The 20335-nt window shown below is 40.9% G+C and overlaps 1 protein-coding gene across 3 annotated transcripts in view; it reads left to right on the forward strand.

Moving 5' to 3' along the window:
• kcnt1a (potassium sodium-activated channel subfamily T member 1a) overlaps nucleotides 1–20335 on the forward strand; it is a 31194-nt gene that overhangs the window by 8870 nt on the left and 1989 nt on the right. For all 3 annotated transcript variants that reach the window (XM_058617118.1, XM_058617117.1, XM_058617119.1), the window contains 28 exons: nucleotides 2818–2897; nucleotides 3057–3201; nucleotides 3447–3494; nucleotides 3697–3745; nucleotides 4179–4238; nucleotides 4533–4607; nucleotides 5367–5450; nucleotides 5744–5838; nucleotides 6131–6311; nucleotides 6390–6554; nucleotides 6632–6768; nucleotides 9245–9308; nucleotides 9410–9518; nucleotides 9636–9744; nucleotides 11730–11879; nucleotides 12478–12707; nucleotides 12793–13009; nucleotides 13813–13918; nucleotides 14087–14259; nucleotides 15709–15780; nucleotides 15890–16024; nucleotides 17094–17205; nucleotides 17361–17462; nucleotides 17703–17786; nucleotides 17869–17997; nucleotides 18310–18604; nucleotides 18687–18749; nucleotides 18860–18944. In XM_058617118.1, the coding sequence (XP_058473101.1) occupies nucleotides 2818–2897; nucleotides 3057–3201; nucleotides 3447–3494; nucleotides 3697–3745; nucleotides 4179–4238; nucleotides 4533–4607; nucleotides 5367–5450; nucleotides 5744–5838; nucleotides 6131–6311; nucleotides 6390–6554; nucleotides 6632–6768; nucleotides 9245–9308; nucleotides 9410–9518; nucleotides 9636–9744; nucleotides 11730–11879; nucleotides 12478–12707; nucleotides 12793–13009; nucleotides 13813–13918; nucleotides 14087–14259; nucleotides 15709–15780; nucleotides 15890–16024; nucleotides 17094–17205; nucleotides 17361–17462; nucleotides 17703–17786; nucleotides 17869–17997; nucleotides 18310–18604; nucleotides 18687–18749; nucleotides 18860–18944 (3354 nt within the window). The remainder of the gene's footprint in view (nucleotides 1–2817; nucleotides 2898–3056; nucleotides 3202–3446; nucleotides 3495–3696; nucleotides 3746–4178; nucleotides 4239–4532; nucleotides 4608–5366; nucleotides 5451–5743; nucleotides 5839–6130; nucleotides 6312–6389; nucleotides 6555–6631; nucleotides 6769–9244; nucleotides 9309–9409; nucleotides 9519–9635; nucleotides 9745–11729; nucleotides 11880–12477; nucleotides 12708–12792; nucleotides 13010–13812; nucleotides 13919–14086; nucleotides 14260–15708; nucleotides 15781–15889; nucleotides 16025–17093; nucleotides 17206–17360; nucleotides 17463–17702; nucleotides 17787–17868; nucleotides 17998–18309; nucleotides 18605–18686; nucleotides 18750–18859; nucleotides 18945–20335) is intronic.

Genomic DNA, 20335 nt, shown 5'->3' on the forward strand with positions numbered 1-20335 from the left:
GAAACTGTGGTTGAGGTTCTAACCAAACATGTGACCATCTATACATTTCCTAAATGATGTGTAAGGGGCTTTTGCACAAAGTGCATTTTATACCAGAGTGCAATCGAGCAATTATGCAACAATGCACTTTAGATTCTCTAGAACAAGAACAGAACAATAATTGTCTGTTTTCTACGTGAAGTACTTTGCTATCATCCCATGTCACTGACACTTTATTATCAGCTGATTTTACTGTATATGTATATGTATGATAACAATAACCTTTATGTTTCTGTGAGCGCTTCCTCATGTCCCTATGTTTTTGTTTCCCTGAATCATTTTTATCTCTTGTCACATCCACATATCCAAATATACGAGTGGCACCTGGCATATTTACATTTTAATGTAAATGAATATGCATGGTCCCTTTTAAGTAAATTAGATAAGAATGTGATATATACTGATATCCACTTTAATTATAGCATAATAATAATGATGATGATGTGAATGGAAATATACTACTAATAATAATAACCTGGAAACTGGACCTGGATCCTGCAACCTGCATGATGAGGACACAGAGAGAGACACAAAGACACAAACTAGGGAGAGAAAGAACAAGGTTAATGATGTGTTGCGTTACATTGGGAAACTATAAGTGAAGCAAGATGTTGCACTTTTGTTTCACCTCGACTATTTTATGAAAAACTCAAAAATAACGATGTCGTGTGCATAAACAATAAACTGTTTTCTTTGTTTAGTGAGAGGAGTGGAAGGAAGTCAAATGGGTAAAAGCCACGAGTGGTTGGAGGCTTAAATGGAACACAAAACCACGAAATATGAAATATGATATTTGATTGCGTATTACACATAATTAGCCGACTTTTATCAACAATAACCTGGTGATTGTTCTCTCTTTTGCGCTCAGTGAATCACTTGACCTTTAAAATGTTAGAGAACAGGGAAAAATGTTGATTGCAAGAGGTGAGATGTCTCCAAAAAAACAAAAAAAAACCTCCAAAAAACCAGGCCAGTTGATTTCCTAGGCTGCGATGGCGACCATGGATGACAGAGAGAGAGAGAGGGAGAGTCTGCACAGAGAGACCTGCAGCTGAAGAGCTGATGCGATAACACAGATGTTTGCACTTGCAGACCCCGATCCGTCACATTCAATTCATGCTAGAAGAGCTGATTAATCCCAGAGCTGCGTGTCTGATTGCCTGAAACTCCACTGTGACACTGGAGCGTATGACTAATGTCAGTGCACTGCAGCTACTAATTGTGTGCTCAACAAGAGCTGATTAGGGGTCATTACTTTGAATCATTTTGTGTGTGTGGGCGAAGGGGACAGACAGACAGACAGACAGCTCTAACTGTACTAGCACTCTCAAATATGACAGACATTGCTGAGTTGAAGTGTCTTTACTTCCACAGCTCATCGCTGCCCTGCTGCTGTCCACATCTGTTGTCACATCTCATCACAGGGGACGATCTGTCTCTCAGTGCTCTCTGCTGCATCTTTGAAGGGCTCTCTCCTTTTATTACACACTTGCAGACATGAAGCAGCTGTTACAGAGCGAAGCGAAAGACGTCTGCGCATCCGGCGACACCCCCCCCCCCCCCCCCACACACACACACTCTGCTTTTTCCCTCCCACTGTGAACCTCTCAGACATGAGCACAGGAGAACATGGGGATTACTGCAGCAACCATCGTCAAATTCTTCTAATCTCTCATGCGCGCTCACTGTTTTCTTCATTTATTCTCCTCTGTGTTAAAAGTGTAAAAGACCGTACTTAAGTATTTACTTGGACTTAATCTCTGCCTCCCTTCTCCCCTTCCTCCTGGGTTTAACTCTGCTCCTTCATCATTAATCTAATTTTATGTTTACGTACTGTAAGGGCAAGAAAGTTACTTCCAGTTGCTTTGGCAACACTAAACCACTTTTTGTGTTTGATGTAAAAGAGCAACAGGAGGGAAGTTCAAGGTACACTTGGCTTTCAAGGAAACTTTTGTGTTCACATTTTATTTTGAAACAGGATAAAAACAAAAAAAAGTTAAAATATGACTATAATTTTGAACGTGAATATACAGAGCATGGTACAGTCATGGTGGTGAGTTCCCTTGAACTCCCCTGAGCTCAGCGGCCCCAGGCACTAAAAATAGTTCCCACCATGAACCTACCCATGCTCCGTAGGAAATAAGACTCAAGTAAGCAATTAAGTAATTAAGTAAAACAAGCTGTGAGTTAATAATGACCCCTTTCAGTGTCCAGTGTCTAACCCTTGATAAGACTGTTGACTGCAGCACACAGAGGTCTCCTCTGCTCAGCCTCCATTTCCCAAGCACGTCAGGAGACTTCAGTGGCCTTCACATACTAGAAAGGATGTCATGTTTCTTCATTTGCATATTAGTAACCTCCTGCTTCAAAACTCGCACTGTTGCCGGTTGCTGTAGAAACATGATGATTTTATTTTACACTTCTAATAACACTAGACCTTTAAATGGTAGGACAGACGTTGACATGTTCTGTTTTGTTTTTATAGAAAGGGTATAACCCGTGAAAGTTAAACCTGATTTGATATTAATTCTTAGTCAAAATCCTCTTCTGAACTGCGTCAGCTGCTCCTCAGCTCCTGTGGTTTGCACTGTCTGCCCTCCGGTAACCCTGTTTTGTAAATGAGAACAAAATCAAAACGGATAATTACCCAACTCCCCTCTGGCACATGATTAGAAAAAACATCTTTATGAATATTCATGCTGTGTAAAATGTGGCACTTCTACTAAACTTATACTGTTATGGCTTCCTAACAGTCCCTCTCCTCCTCTTCCCTGACAGGGTGCAGGTGGAGTTTTACGTGAACGAAAACACCTTTAAGGAGCGTCTGAAGCTTTTCTTTATCAAAAACCAAAGATCAAGTAAGTGGATGGAGCAGGCAGGTTAACCTGGCTGGTGCATAATTGAAAAGGTCCATTAAAGTCCTGAGAGACAGATGAATATAGATGAACCTTCATTAGCAACTGTAGATGATCTTATTTTCCCCTCACAATCCCCCTCTCTTTCTCTCTCCACTTCAGGCCTAAGGATTCGAGTGTTCAACTTCTCGCTGAAGCTGCTCACCTGTCTGCTGTACATCATCAGAGTGGTTACAGACCCTGGTCAGGCCACCAGTGCCAGTAACAGCACAGAACAACAAATCACTTCCAGTGGCAACAACAAATGGTTTGTTTACACTTAGAGGAGAACGAACATGTACGAGTCATATCAGGCGCAGAAATAGTGCCAATGATACTTAGAACTTAGAAACGTCATTCCAGAATAACTCAATATGCAACATAAATGAATAAGAATGTATACATAATATAACAATTAAGGATACATAAGTAAAATAAACACATCCATTAGGTTTTTATTGCTACAGTTTACTGTTTCGTTGTCTTGTTCTCCCCTTCATCACTGTCCTGCAGTGTTGACTGTCAGTGGAACGGATCAGTGCAGGACAGAGAAATTAATTGGTAAGCAGCAGTATCATGTTTGTTTGTTTTTTCACCTCACCTCATTATTTAACCTTGAATGCAATACAGTTGAGTTATTGTTATTATTTAACAGTAACCATCATCTAAAATATGCATTCATGGTTTATTTATTTCATTGTACATGTAATATACTGTATACTTCTGCATATTTGATGTTGGAGTAAAAACTCTTGTGTGACAGGGAGCTGATCTTCTGGGTGGATAGAAAAGCTCCTGTCTGGGCCATTCAAGTGAGTCACTACCAGAGGTGGAAAGTAATGGATTACATTTCTTGCCTTTTTATAATTGAGTAGGTTCTTTGTGTACTTGTACTTTTTAAAGTAGTATTTTAAATGTTGGCCTCAATTAAATAAACGAAAAAAAAAAAATCATGGTGTATTATGATAACAGGTGAACGATGTTAAAGAGTCGTACATTTTTACACCAGTACTTTTACTTGTACTTAAGTTAAATCATATCAAAATAGTGGTACTTTTACTTGAGTAGAACATTTCAGTACTCCAACGCTGGTCACTACAGAATATCCTGGTGTATGTACAGATAAAAACTTTATGAACTAATGTTTGAACATCTGATCCAACTCATATATGCTGTGCCACCTCTGAATTTGTTGTCGTGCTGCAAACAAGTGTGTCTTTATTGCCCACTGTTTGGTTTTCACAGGTCATTGTGGCCATCATAAGTTTCCTGGAGACGATGTTGCTGATGTATCTGAGCTACAAGGTGCGACACAAACACACACACGCACACACATACAGTGCGTGTACACACAGCATGATTAATGCAGTCTGTACAATTAGTCATTTAAAATCTGAGACTGACAGACATAAGTGGGGTTATTATCCACAGTCAATTGTCAAGGCTATCTTGAATTCAGACCGTAGACTGTAGTAATTACAGGATCTGGTTTAGGTGAAGTATTAAGTGCTCGTCCAAAGTGACAGACTACAATGAAGCGGTGACTCACTGTGTGCATTGTGTGCCTACAGTTGAAAGAGTTTTTTATTTTTATTTTAGGGGAACATTTGGGAGCAGATTTTCCAGGTGTCCTTTCTTCTGGAGATGATCAACACCGTTCCCTTCATCATAACAGTAAAACACTAAATTACTAATTTCTCTTCTTATGGAGAGTATGTGTTTGGTTTTGTGTTGTGTTGTAGTCTGTGACATGTTGTCTGCAGGTCTCTGTCTTTTTTTCTTTACGAGCATGTTGTGAACAGCTGTACTCTGTTGTTTTCATATGTCGTCAATGTTTGCTTTAGAGAATAAAAGGTAGCCATAAAAGGTATCAGGTTTCAGCACCACAGTCATTGTAGGTGTGAAAATATTAAAAAGAGCTGTTTTTTTAGCCATACATACTACATTTATTGTATTTTTATATCTCTTTTTTTTATTGTGTCCTGCCCTAATTTCATCGTTATTGTTGCACTTTTTGTTTTATTTTATTCTTGTGTTTCACTCGTATTGCCGTTTGTCCTGATTTTATTTTTTTTATTTTTTTTATTTTCAGATTTCCTTTCCAGATTGATGTTTCACCATATTTTACGAGTGTATCTTCTATATTTGCACAATTATTTTATATGTGTATATTTGTACATGTCTATTTATTGACAATAATGTCATATTTGGTGTGTTCTCAGTTTCTCACATTTTGGCAAGATTTTTTTTCATTTTAATGTGTATAGCTATTTTTTGGGGGTTGGGTCCAAAAGCCTTTTGTACCCAAGCACAAAATGATTTCCATATTATCATAATCATATATTTCACCGACTGTGAGACGTTGTTGAGGACATGATAAACTAATGAACAATACATGAGTGAGTGAGTTGAAGTGTTTGCCTTGCTCCTCAGATCTTCTGGCCCTCGATTCAGAACATCTTCATCCCCGTGTTTCTCAACTGCTGGCTGGCCAAATGTGCTCTGGAGAATATGATTGTGAGTGTGACAACATTAGCATTCCATGTTAATGACCCGTCAATCTTTTAATGACTCTCTTAAGAAGAGACGCTGCTCTGACTGTGTGCAGCCTTGAGGGCTCTCATTGAGGCTTGGTGTTGTTTCACAGAGAAGAACCTTTTTCTACAAACTCATTTTTAAAATGGAAGTAGATATCTGGTGAATTTGTGCGACCTTGAGTTTTGCAGCTTCAGAAATGATGAATATCCAGACCTTCTGTAGTCACGTGAGGTATGTTGTTGTTGTTGTTGTTGTTGTTGTTGTTGTTGTAGAATGACGTGCACAGAGCCATCCAGAGGACAAACTCAGCCATGTTCAACCAGGTCCTGATTCTCATCTGCACTTTACTCTGCCTCGTTTTCACTGGGTGAGGCTGCTTCTTCAAGGAGCTTTTACTTTTATTGTGACTGTCGTGTTCAAACTTTGGGTTTACATCATCAAATGAACTGGATCCTTTAAAGCCCAATTATTTTTGAAGCTCTGAGCCTTAATATAATACAGAATATAAAGATTTGTTTGAGTCGTGGAAATACCCCAGGCAATAAATAAGTCTTAAAACTCACTTTTCTCTGTAATTATCTCCAAATATATTATATTTTAACAGTAGACCTGTAACTTTAACTGTTAATATAGCATCCCAGATTTATAATCTGTCACAGCACATGTGGAATCCAGCATCTGGAGCGAGCAGGAAGGAACCTCTCACTCTTCAACTCCTTCTACTTCTGCATCGTCACCTTCTCCACCGTGGGCTTCGGAGACGTTACTCCCCGCATATGGCCGTCCCAGCTGCTGGTTGTCATCATGATCTGTGTGGCTCTGGTAGTTCTGCCTCTCCAGGTAAAAACATGGCTTAAGTATTCTTGATAACTTCTCAGGATGTGTTTTCAAGTGTTGCTGAGCTTTTTGTGTTTTCAGTTTGAGGAGCTGATCTACCTGTGGATGGAAAGACAGAAGTCCGGAGGGAATTACAGCCGTCACAGAGCTCAGACAGAGAAACATGTCGTACTGTGCGTCAGCGCACTGAAAATAGACCTGCTCATGGATTTCCTCAACGAGTTTTACGCCCATCCTAGACTGCAGGTACAGAATTGAGTCACGTGTCCTGTATCGTGTGCTCCAGAGTAGATACTCATGTGATTGATGCATCATCTTTAAAGGATTACTACGTGGTGATCCTGTGCCCGACTGAGATGGACCTCCAGGTGCGGAGAGTTCTGCAGATCCCACTGTGGTCACAGCGGGTCATTTATCTGCAGGGATCTGTCCTCAAGGATCAGGATCTACTCCGAGCCAAGTAAGTTACTTAACATTACAGTGAGCAGCCTAATGAGGGTGCCATAAGGAAACTCACACTTTCAAACCATTTTCATGTACTGAGTTTAATTCTGATTTAAAGTACAAGTTACTTTTAGTTTTAACCTGACGCTTAAAACAGGAACATTTTGTCAATAGTTGCAATAGATTTCATCATCATCATCATCATCATCATCATCCTTTATTTAAAACTTGTAAAAGGAAAAATGATATATGATACTGTATTAACAAAACAGCAATAAAAAGGATCTGGTAAAGGAAAGCACATATTATATACACAATACTCTATAACACTCTTCTCCAGGACTGTTAAAATGTGTTTAAATTGCATTTTCACGGACAGATTACCAAGATTAAGAAAATCCTATGACCTGGTGCAGTGTTAGGTTGTTCTGTAGGTAATGAGACATGATAGATAACCTGGTAATTTGCCTATAATTGCTTTGGGAATGAACGGAGTACAGTGTTGTTTTCTCCTGGTTGCTCATGACTAATGATTGCCGTCCAGCGTTTTAACAGCGTTTGCAATATCGTGTCCGAAATCCCTTGTCAGTTCTAATTCTTATGGCAAAGCGATTGTACATTTAAATTAGTTTTGTAGACTTTTGAGGGCTTCATGATTTTTTTCTGCAGAGAAATGTCAGTTTGACTTTAACAAGCCTAGTGACGACACAAACTACGCTTGTTAAATCATAGTTTATCTATACAGATGACATTTTTTAATTCTGCCCCATCATCAGCTGATTTACGATAAGCAGAGGTAATACAACGCTCTCCCCTTTGTTTTCCACTCTTGCTTCACACACTCGTGTTCTGTACACGGTGAAAGTCTGTTGAATGTTGGGCAGGATTTTTCTAAATGAAACAAACGTGAACAGAGTGATAAATACTGTGACGCCGCCACATGTGAATGAAAATGTTGACGGTTCAGAGAATAAAGCTCCCATCTGTGGGCTGTGAGCCTTCATTGTCCTTTCGTGCCTCAGTATCATGCAGATAGTATTTTATTCCGTTCCTAGTAAATGGGCCTGTCAGAGCTTTTGTTCGGCCTCACACTCTTTTTTTCAAAAGTCTGAGACGAGAGAGGAACATGATATGTGTAACATGCGGCTGATCATTTTTTTCAGTGTTGAAATCTTCATGAATGAGATCACGTGGAGTTTTTGACACCGAAGAAATGATTAAAGCCCTGCTTCAGAGACTGAGATTCAAACTATCATAAATGAAACACACATAGTAAATGTAACATTCAGCATATGAGACAGACATTCAGATTCAGGGTCAAAAACAGAGTCACAGTTCAGATAGTCGATGCACAGATAAGAACGCCAGCGGGTTCTGCTCAGAGTGAAAGCTAATGTGGATTGTTTTTATATGGAGTGGGCAAGTAACGGGTTGATGAGCTGCAGGTGAGAGGCAGGGCAGAGAAACAAACACCAGCTGATAAGAAGGAGTTGATTGCATGGAGGACAGCATCAGAAATGACACAAGAGTTAGTGAAATGGAAAAACATGAAAAAAGCTGTGTGAAAAAAGCTGTGCACAACAAAATGTAGTGCAGTCATCTTTTGTAATTTTACAAACTTTGGTTCTGTGTCTCTTGGGGATTTGAAAAGGAATAAAAAAAGAAAGAAGCAGCTGTCTGCAGCTTTGACCGTCTGGAGTAAATATATGAGAGTGTAATACTAAAACAGGGCCACACGGTTGGTATAGTAGTATAAAATGCTCATCAAAAGAAACTGATAGTTTTATAGAGGGAGTCAAATCAAAATGATTCTATGATTAAAGATCCATTAAAGAGTAAAGATAACAGGAATGTATATTGGCTGCAATTGAATAAACTACAAGTATCCATAAGAATGTTTGTATAAGAGCAAAATTGCTTTAGAATTAAACTTGATTTGTTTCAGTCGCCTTAGAATAAGCCCTTATATGTCCTTTAGGCAAGGGCCTTGCATTCCAAACGCCACCATCTTACGCTGCCATGTTTCTGCTTCAGTCCCAACATGAGATGAGATGAACTCTTTAAAGTACTTTGATGTTACTTTTGATTTTGAACGTGTGTTATGTAACTTAACTGTTTACATTCGACACTCAGGGTTTTGAGTAATTACCGGCAGCTCATCATCCTGCATCTGCCACCATTTCAAATTCCTCCCACACTTGTTTTACATTCTGCACTCTCCTGGCTGTGTTAATCCTATGCAGAAACAGGTCCACCGTCCCTGCTTATACAGTACGCAGCATTTTAAATGTTAATATTTGTCCATTAGATATGTTGAACTGATCTTCAAAGGCTGTTATCCTCTCTGACTGGTCAGTGGTCATTTTAGCAGCACCTGAACAGTTTTGCTGCCGGGTTTGATTTTCATCTGCTGTACTGTAATTGAGTCATTTGCATTTTTTCTTTATCATGTATTGTGACTTTGTTCTGTCATTTTTTTAACTTCTCTGGAGAATGGATGACGCAGAGGCTTGTTTCATTCTGAGCAGTCGGAATGAGGCAGATCGCATGGCTGCGGTAAGAGCAAATACTGAACTCTCTATCTCTCGAACTCAGATTACTAATTCTCTCCACGATGAAGTACATTTCTGATTGATTTCTGCTTGTTTCCATCCCAGGACCATCAGACCATCCTGAGAGCCTGGGCAGTGAAGGACTTTGCACCAAACTGTCCCCTTTATGTGCAAATACTGAAACCAGAAAACAAGTTCCACGTAAAATTCGCTGGTGAGAGTTTTCAAACTTGAAATGCCTGTAACCTTTCTTACTGTGTAACACATGCACATATTAAGCTGCACATGTCTTTGAGAAGTCTTTTCATGGGTTTATTTTCTCTGTTTTTAGATCATGTTGTGTGTGAGGAAGAATTCAAGTATGCCATGTTGGCTCTCAACTGTGTTTGCCCTGCAACGTCCACCTTGGTCACTCTCCTCGTACACACCTCCCGTGGACGGTCAGTCACCTGTTATGTTTGGTTTGCTGAATGAGTCCAACCTTCAAGCTTCACCATAGTGTTAGGGTTAACAGATGTCCCGCTTTGTGTGGGACCGCATGACATTCGCTTCCCTTGTCCCGCATGTTGAGACGATGTCCTGCATTTTATTCGACTCAAGTACGTCTGATCTAATTACTTAAAAAAAAAAGAGGGCAGCTGTACATCAACCTGTAATAAGCAGGGCGCTGTCTCCCTGTCAGTCGCAGATTATATAGATTTTGAGGAGAAAAAAAATGATGATGAACTACAGCAAAGAAAAAGACGATGCAGATACAACAAAGAACAGGGAAACTACTCACAACTGGGTGAAGCAGCTGATAAAAGATAAAAAGATACTTAATTAATTATTTCTTATATGTTATACTTGTAAACAATCAAAAGTGTTGGGAAAGAAATAACCCTGAAGTGGTTCTATAAGCAATTCAATTCAATTCAGTGTTATTTGTATAGCATCAAAACAACAAAAAGAGAAACCCAACAATTCACACAATGAGCAAGCACTAGGCATCATTGGAGAGAAAATACTCCATTTTAACAGAAAGGAATCTCTGACAGAACCAGACTCAAAAAGGGTGCAACATCTGCCTCGACCGGTTGGGGTGAAAGGAAAATGGGGGACAGAGGAGAGGTGGGGGAGAGAAATGACAAGAGGGAGGTGAGGTAGAGATAGAAGAAAGAGACCAGGAGCAGATAATACATATATAATAATGGTGATGATATGATGGCCTTGAAACGGGATCTGGATCCTGCAGCCTACAAGATGAGAACACAGAAAGAGAAAGAGAGAGGACAGGAAGGAAAGATACAAACTCAGGAGAGAAAGAACAAGGTGAATGACATATAATGAAGTCATACTCATACCCTGAGTGTGAGAGGGTGAGTGTGATTAAATACTTTCAGGTATAAAGGTGCCTGATTTTAAATTGAATTCTAAACTGTACGGGGAGCCAGTGTAGAGAAGCTAACACTGGAGTGATATGGTCTCTCTTTCTAGTTCCTGTCAGGCATTTTGAATTAACTGATGGGTTTTAACAGACAGTCACTTTTCAAATCTTGAGGCTTCACAGTGGAAGTTCAGATTCTTGTGGAAGATGTTAAGCCACGATGGTGATCGCTGATGTAATGTATAATATACATGTACAACCACAGCTTGCTTCCATGAACGCAGCACAGAGCAGAAAAATCCGCCCGAACAAAGAAAAGTCGGAGCTCATTGTGGAAGTCAGCAGGAAGTTTGGAGAAAGAGTGCATTGGACCTGCATTGATCTGTCTGGTGTGTGCTGCCTGTAAAACAGTGTTTAAAGTTCTCTTGTGGAAAATGATTTTTCACAGCATGCAAACGGGTCATTCTTAGAAGCTGATGTCTGAGAGCGACGAATGAGAGGAACTGCTTTCAAGAGAATCAGTGGGCTTAGGCACTTTACTGTGATCCTGACTGAACACGAAGCTTTGTGCGTTTTTATTAGACAAAGTCTAGTTTCAGTTTGCACTCTTTAGCCACAAAGTTATAACATGCAGTGCATTCATCGGACACAAATGTGTGCTTGTTTATGTTTGCAACACACATGAATTTACAGGATATTACTGGGTATTTGGGCTTACTAACTACACAAAGCATGAGGTGTGAAATACACTTAATATGTTATGGTATGTAAATAAAGATAATTAATTGGCTTCCTTTAGCCTCTCTCGAAGCCCATTAGACTCAAAGCGTCTGAGCAATTACCTTAATCACAGGAAGTCATTACAAAGTGCTCACTGGAGTCATCCTGACCGACACACGGATGAAGCCATCTGTTTTTCACCTGGGAAATCTGTGTGATCCTGAGGGTCTGGAGGGAGAGAGAAAGAGATTTCATTTTCCAAATGATGATAGGGATTGATCATATATGTGATATATTCATTTGACAGATTTGTAGACACTTTTCTGTGCATGAATGCAGGGAAGGACAACAGTCTCCAGAGCAGTGGCAGAGGATGTACGGGTGTTGTTCTGGCAACGAGGTCTACCACATCCGACTGTGCGACAGCAAGTTCTTTGGAGAGCATAATGGCAAAAGCTTCACATACGCCTCCTTCCATGCTCACAAGAAGTGAGTTGATGTAAACCAAAGCATCGCTGTTACATGCTGGGCTCTGACCCGCTATCTTCTGAAGCAGGAATTTTATTCTGACTTTGTTCGATAAAAATTTTAATACTTTTTAATAGATATTTAGACTTAATCAGTATTGTGTTTACTAATTTGTATTATAAAATTAGGATCAATTCTTAGCTCTTAAATCTAGGATTACAATGTAATAAAACAATTTGTCAATAAATCTTGTTATTATGTTAAAACAATGTGCAAAAGGCTTAAGCCACCATTAGATCTGTTGTTTTAGCAATGCTATAATGACCACACAGTATAATTATTTTGTTTATAGTATACAGTTTCAAACAATTTTCACAAGAAAAAAAAACAGCATCTACAGGTTAAAGTGTCAAGTATTCATTGTGTTCACTACACTTACACTTGAACAAAAACACTTGACCCTGACTCTCTTAACTCTTAATTAATATTACTGGTAAAACCTGTGTTCTACTATTTTGTGTCAACAAATATCTGCTGTGAAAAAGTGTTTGATGTGCTTGAGCATCACATACACATGATGTGTGAGTTAAACTCACTGACACCTGTATCTGGTGTGCAGGTATGGCGTGTGTCTGATTGGAATAAAGAGGGAAGACAACAAGAGCATCCTCCTGAACCCTGGCCCGCGCCACATCATGGCCGCCACAGACACCTGCTACTACATCAACATCACCAAGGAGGAGAACTCGGCGTTCATCTTCAACCAGGAGGAGAGGAAGGGACGACCTGCTGGGGGAATCTACGATGGGCCCTCACAGCTTCCTGTGCACAGCATCATTGCGAGCATGGGTGAGACACTTGGAACTTGGATTAAATGAATACAAGTAGTGTTGAATATGCAGCTTTGTTGAGCTTAGGGCCGTCGATTTCACAGGTACTGTTGCCATGGATCTTCAGAATACGAGTCCACCCGACGTCTCAGGTGGACAACTGGTCCCGCCGACAGTGAACGGAACGGGGAGCCGCCGGCCGAGCATCGCTCCAGTTCAGGAGCTCGCCGACTCCGCCTCGATCCTGCCCTGTGACCTTCTTGGCGACCAGTCAGAGGATGACTCGGTTTTTACAGATGAGAAAGACAACTCATCACCTGAGTAAGTTTTCTCTTTGGCCTTTGACACTTCATGAGACGTTGATTTTTATTTATTTTACCAGTTTGTTATTGAATGGCTGCTATTTCGATTTTTTATTTATTTTAAGCTATTTTGAACCCTTTACTTATGTCATTATTTATTCTGTACAGCACTTTGGTCCACTGTGGTTTGTTTAAAGTGCTTAACAAATAAAGTTGGATTGGATTGAATTGGATAAGTGCTTACATTAATATAATTAGTTATTAATGTAAGTGGAGAGTAAAAGCATACGTTTACGTATGTACTTGATTCAAGTGCCCGTTTACTAGATCAGCTGATAATTGATGATGCATTGTTATATAAACTGTACATTTCTGGACAAATGGAAAGAGTAAAATGACTTTATTTGTATTTTGCAGTTATATGTAGGCGTAGCTTTACAACTCATATAGATGCTGGTTTACTGTATTCATACTGTACTAGAATATTAATGCAGGGGTAATTTATATTTATATGTATCTTCATCTTCCACTCATAATCCTTTCCCATTCAATTATCTAACAGCTTGAATTTAACACATTAACGTTTTTTAGTTTCTGTGTAATGTGGCTGTTTAGTTTTTTTCACAGCCTGTTTCAGTTGAATCGTGCGGCTGAAATGATGGCGATGACGAAGGCGATAAAATTAAATTAGTAAATTTCTCCGAAATGTTCTCCTAAAAATCCCCCCCGTTTGTTTTCATACAATGAATAACAACTAGAAACCCTCTTGAACACAATATTTTTCCTTGAATATGTCATTCACGCTCTGGGTTTTGTTGTCAGGTATGTGAAAGGTTATCCCCCGAACTCTCCGTACATTGGGAGCTCGCCCACCTTGTGCCATCTGTTGGCTGAAAAAGCCCCGTTTTGCTGCCTACGACTGGACCAGGTGGGCAGTTGCTGTTCTTTCAACTTAGTCACTCAGATATTTATTGCCTCAGACATTCCCTGTATTTCTACCTCCATCTCTCTCTCTCTCTCTCTCTCTCCTGCTCTGTCCTTCACTTGATAAAAGCAAAGCACAAGTACCTAAGTCTGCATATTTTTGCCTGCACAGGGCTGCAGGCACAACAGTTTTGAGGACGCAAAGGCTTACGGTTTTAAAAACAAGCTGATCATCGTGTCAGCCGAGACCGCGGGGAACGGCCTCTATAACTTCATAGTGCCTCTCAGAGCGTACTACAGACCCAGGAAAGAGCTCAACCCCATTGTGTTGCTGCTGGATAACCCGTGAGTTGACCTAATCACACTCTTCATTCCTCATTCTTCCTTTTCCCGCCCCTTTCATATGAAGCTAAGAGGACAAGGCTGTGGAGGTGGGACTTGTCATTTTCTCCAGGTTCTCTGGTTTCCTCCCACAGTCCAAAAACAGGCAGATTTGGTGATTAGGCAAATTGGACACTCTAAACTGACTGTAGGTGTCAGTCTGACAGTGGTTGCAAAGTCCAGAACTGGCCTATAAACTCCTACTGTATACCCAGAATGAACCCTCTCGTGATGAATTTCCTGTTTTGCATCAGACACGTCACTGTGATGGACTGGCGACCTGTCCGGTGTGACTCCGCCTTTTGCCCTATGTCAGCTGGGATTGGCAGCAGCAGCTCCCCACCACGCGACCCTCGTGTGGAGGATAAAGCGGCAGACAATGAATGGATGAATGGCTACTGCTGCCGCTCACAGTGACGCTGTGTTTTGAGCAACAAAGAAAATAAGATTTAAAAAAAGGAAAAAGAAACAGAAAGAAATGCTGCTCTCTGTATCTCCAGACAGTCACCATGGCAACTTGTTTTGCCTTGAACCTGAATAATATGTAGTATAATATTGCTACAAGAGGAGGAAACGATGGGGGGAAAAAAACGATTTCTGTGGAGAACACCAAGCAGGCTTTCATTGACAGCCCTGATGGGCTCCTTTTCAGCCCCCACATGCGAGCTCTCAGGACGCCTCATGGAAACAAACACAAACAATAAACTCTTCCTGCGTTTGACGCTCCTGCCCTTGTTATTGCACACACACACACACACACCCACACACACACACACACACACACACACACACAGAAATACAAACACCCACACACATGGATACGCAATTCCGGCTCTTATGACAGCCTTGGGTCTCTAATCAGCAGGACAGATGCATAAAGTAATGTTCTGTCAGGGATGGTGTTGGAGGACAGACTGCAATAAAGCGACTAAATCTCTGTGTGCCTAGCAACAGATGGACTCGCGCAGCCTAAAGACACTCCAAGTACGGAGTTGAACTACTATAGAAGCCCCTGAGGCTCAGATACTTGCTGTTTTACATCATCTCGTAGTAAACCGCACACTGATCCTTAAAGCAGCCGTTATGTACGGTGAGTGTACTCAGTGGGCAACGTGTTTTTTTACGGGTACCGTACGAGTGCTTAATTATGAAACAATATTTGTTTTATATGATGTAGACTTTTCAGTATTACTTCACAGGTTTGTGTAGTGGCAGCGGCTGGCCCACTCCAAAACATAAAGTAAACAAATCAACACAACACAACTTATAGCAGCACGTGAAACGTGTGTTTAAATCGTGTGTAAGGTTACATGTGAAGAGCCAATTTAGTCTTCCCCCCGTATCATTTCTCAGCAACATATTGTGTGACTTTGTGTTAAACTGATAATTCTTTTTTATATTTGTTACATTTAGGCCAGATAATCACTTTCTGGAGGCAATCTGCTGTTTCCCTATGGTCTACTACATGGCTGGGACTATAGACAAGTAAGACTCAGCACATGATTCCATTTATTTTAGATATATGTTGATTTTTACTGAATTAAACTTTGCTTTTTATGTCACTAAAAAGTACTTTTTCTGTTTGTGTTTTCAGCCTTGACAGTCTGCTGCAGTCTGGTATTATCTATGCAGATAATTTGGTTGTTGTTGATAAGGAGAGCACAATGAGTGCCGAGGAGGACTACATGGCCGACGCTAAAACCATTGTCAATGTGCAGACCATGTTCAGGTAGTCAGATCTACTTTTGTGTACTATGTATAATTCAATAACAATAATAACCACAATATATTTTTGCTTTAATAGCAGCATAACAAACGTTCAGCAGAAACACACTTTTAGTTTAAAGTTTATGATCACATATGATTGTTACGTTCACTCAGTAGCAAGAATCCTCTGTAGTCTTTATTAATATATTGTATATTTTAAAACAATTTAAAACAAGTACTGATATCAATTGAATAAAACATTTTTATTTTAATATACTTTTTGGCCAAATCACCCACTGCTACTTGTTTATTCTATCACCATGTTTCGACAACTGCAGTAAAATGCTTGAATGACTGTTTGGTAATACGCTGTGATTCATTCTCTATTCTCCATCATGCTCTCTCCTGTTATTTATATTTATTTTATACTTGTGCTCCTTTCACATTCAAATATGTAACAGCTTGTATTTAACATATAGAACATACCAATTTCTTTTGTAAGCAATTGAATGCTGGGCCAAAACATGGTATCTTTCATCAGGCAAAGTGCCTGAAAACGTCTTCAGTCACAAACCAAAACCCACGTTTGCTGCCTGACGCTAACAATAATGTGGACGTTTAATCCGCAGCTTGTTATGAAGACAAATGCGTGTGAGATACTGCACTCGTACTGTTAATAATTATTCTGCATCATTTAAATAAGAATAAGAATTCCTGCTTTTTCTTTGAGCCTCTCACCCATGCTAAGTGGTTATTTTACCTACATACACACCCCAAACCTGGCTGTTAACATGAACACAGCAGTGTTTTTATTTGTATTTTTCAAACCAAACATTTAGTTTAGGTTAACTCTCAGTTATAGCCACAAAGTCTATTTGAATCAGTTCATATTTTTTCAGAATAAAAGCTTTGATTCAGATTTGTAAAAATCACCTGCCGGGCCAGATACCGATGCTGGCCGGCCAGTTTTGGCCCACGGGCCACCAATTGCTGACCACTGCAGACTGTGTCACTTTTCAGTCAGTGTCTGTTGCCTTGTCTGAACCTATGGTGAGGAATTCTTATGATATACTGCATATATTGTTTTACAGATTGTTTCCCAGTCTCAGCATCATCACGGAGCTTACTCATCCATCCAACATGAGATTCATGCAGTTCAGAGCAAAGGACTGTTATTCACTGGCTCTCTCCAAGCTGGAGAAGGTAAGACACGACACGTGGGCGTCTGCTATGAGTCGTTGATATGAATTGTTTATATTATCTTCACGCCGTATTTATGGTTCTCCCTTTCTTTACGACGTTCCTGCACAGTCCGAACCATGTCAGACGTGTGTCCTCTGTGTGTTTGTCTCTGACAGAAAGAGCGCGATAAAGGCTCTAACTTGGCCTTCATGTTTCGCCTTCCCTTCGCTGCGGGCCGGGTGTTCAGTATCAGCATGCTGGACACACTGCTCTATCAGGTTGGTACAGACCTTCAGCTAAGTGCTCTGCCCTTGAGGACTCTTTTCAACGGCACAATAAAGGATGTGTGTCGTACTACAGCAGAGCAGAAAAATGGTCCCTTGATGAGCAGCAGAACAGCATTACGTACCGTCATAAAGCAAAAGTGCCCTCTTGTGTTCAGTCAGTGACAGCAGAGGATTTGCTCATGTACTCACCACAGTTAGTCACCACAGTTGTCCCCTGTGCTTCCTTGTCAGTCGTTTGTGAAGGACTACATGATCCTCATCGCGAGGCTGCTGCTGGGACTGGACACCACTCCCGGATCAGGATACCTCTGTGCTGTGAGTTACATAAAAGTGAAAAAAAGAAAGAAGAGTTCAACACTAATAAGTGTAAGTTTCACCCACACACGTCTTGTTCCAGATGAAAGTGAACGAGGAGGATCTGTGGATCAGCACGTACGGCAGACTCTTCCAGAAACTCTGCTCCTCCAGTGCGGAAATTCCCATCGGCATCTATCGCACGGAGTCCCACATTTTCAATTCTTCTGAGGTGAGAGCGACGACATGTTTGGTCTCTGGTTTACCTCACAATGTATAACAGTGTTGTAACATTTTGATTCTGTTGTCATGACAGCAGCTATGGAAGGCTTTGAGTTGTGGCCTTATTCAGTATAACACAGTAGGTACTACTGTGTAGCTTAATCCAGAGTCCATGTTTATATTTTTACATGAATAGCATACTTTTTCAAACTAACTAAAATTATTATTGACTGTAGTAAAAAAGTATTTCCTTTGAAATGGAATGCAATAGTGAGTGTAAGCACATTGGCTGCAGAGGTAACCTCTCATGTCTCCGTCCCAGTCTCAGGTGTCGGTCAGTGTCGACGACTGCGAGGACACCAAGGACAGAGCGGACGAGCCCCGCAGCAACGACCAGTCAGATCACCCCCTGCTGAGGAAGAAGAGCATGCAGTGGGCGCGGCGGCTCAGTAAGAAGAGCATGAGGTGGCAGGGCATGAGCAGGGACTCCAGCAAAGACCACGGCCAGCGCATCGCACAGCAGCGCCTCAACCTCTACAGGCGCTCCGAGAGGGAGGAGCTGTCCGAACTGGTCCGCAACCGCATGAGACACCTGGGCCTCCCCACGTCGGGATATGGTGAGACGAGAGCTTTCGTGCAGAGTCACGTCTGCTTCTGCCGGATACTTTTTCCTCATTGTCGTCTCCCTGCTGTCCGTAGAAGACCTGACTAATCTGACTGCTAGTGATGTCATGAACAGAGTCAATCTGGGATATTTACAAGGTAAGGATATAAATCAGGATGCCACAGCAGGTAAGTCATGTTTTTTTTAAATGTTCTTATGTATACTAATCACATCTTTATACTGATTATGATTTCTATTTTATTTTTAGATGAACAGAACGATCAACAAAACACCCTCTCATACGTCCTGATTAACCCGTCTCCTGACACCAGGCTGGAGCTCAATGACATTGTGTAAGCATCACACACACACACACACACACACACACACACACACACTTATTTCAACTGTGTGGGTAATAATTGCATCTGTTTATTTCTTAGCTTCTACAAAATTGCCTTCATTTATGGATTGATGTATGATTTGTATTAGTTTGAACGTTTTGCCTGAAATGAATCCAAGTGATGATCGAAGCAACAGTTTTTAAAACGATATGATCACTATAACCTACACATTTTTAAGGACTTTTGTTAATAATCACTTAATAAGTTCACCATTTGTTTTCAATGTGCCGAAAATATCAACAAAAAATACAATTAAACATGACCTTCCTTGAAATTTTGGAAATATTGTACATTTACAGGTAAGAACAGGGTGCCTGTCTGTATCCATGGTGATAGTTCCCTCCTGGTACAGTTCGGTTTGGTACAGTATGGTACGGTTTGGAGTGGTAAAGCCCTGGCTCAGGCTCACGTTTAGACTGAGAACAGTACCATTACTTGGTAGGCAGGGGGGTGCGCTGTGCCTGATGGCCACGTAGCAGGACATCGTACCGGTGTGACAACAACGAGCAACGAAATCAAATGCGACACAACAGACAACAATGGAGGAAGTCTAGCAGCTCGTTTTCTTTTTTAGACCGTTTGTCTCAATGAGACGTCAAGCTTTATAAGAGAACAGACTGCAGGCGTTGAAGAAACACTGGTTGTATCAGTTCACAGCAGGGATGTGAAGGCACTCGTTGACAGAGAGGCAGAGAAGTACATAGTTTCTTCGAGGGGGGACAGCAAGCAGATAGGTAGATGTGGAGAGTTGAACCAAACGAAAAGCTCACCTCACGAACCTGGTGCAGAAACATGGATGGCAGACTGAGGTGAGATCCAGGGTTCAGGCAGAGGCAGAAGCAAAAGTCTGCTGGAGTATATCGGGAGGGCTGATTGCAGGAGATGAGGAGCAGCTGCGATCACAGGTGAGTTGTGTTGGCTTGATGAGGAGGTGTGTCTTGGCATGTGGAGAGGGGGTGGAGTCAAGCGAGGGGAAAACTGCTGAATGAACTGTGACAGGTTGCAGGGGAGTGACTCTTTTCTGTCGCCCAATCAGCTGACTGTCATGGGTCTAGCTCCCCCCGTACTGTATTGTACTATTACTCTGGTACCCCAAGGTACTCTGGTACAAAAAATGGAACGGTTGGGCTGGTTATTTTGGGACTATTCCTAATGGAAAACACAAAAAAATATGTACTGTACAGAAACACACATGTTACAATCTGCAGTCTCACCATTACATTTCACTGATCTTTACCAATGAGCCTTTAGAGCAGAGTGTCCTTCACAGCTGAGAGTTTGGTGAGTGGGGCTCTCTAGTGGAAATTACTATTATACCATCATGTAAGAACTGTCAGTTC

Source organism: Solea solea, chromosome 19, assembly GCF_958295425.1.
Source record: "Solea solea chromosome 19, fSolSol10.1, whole genome shotgun sequence".
Classification (NCBI taxonomy): Eukaryota; Metazoa; Chordata; class Actinopteri; order Pleuronectiformes; family Soleidae; genus Solea; species Solea solea.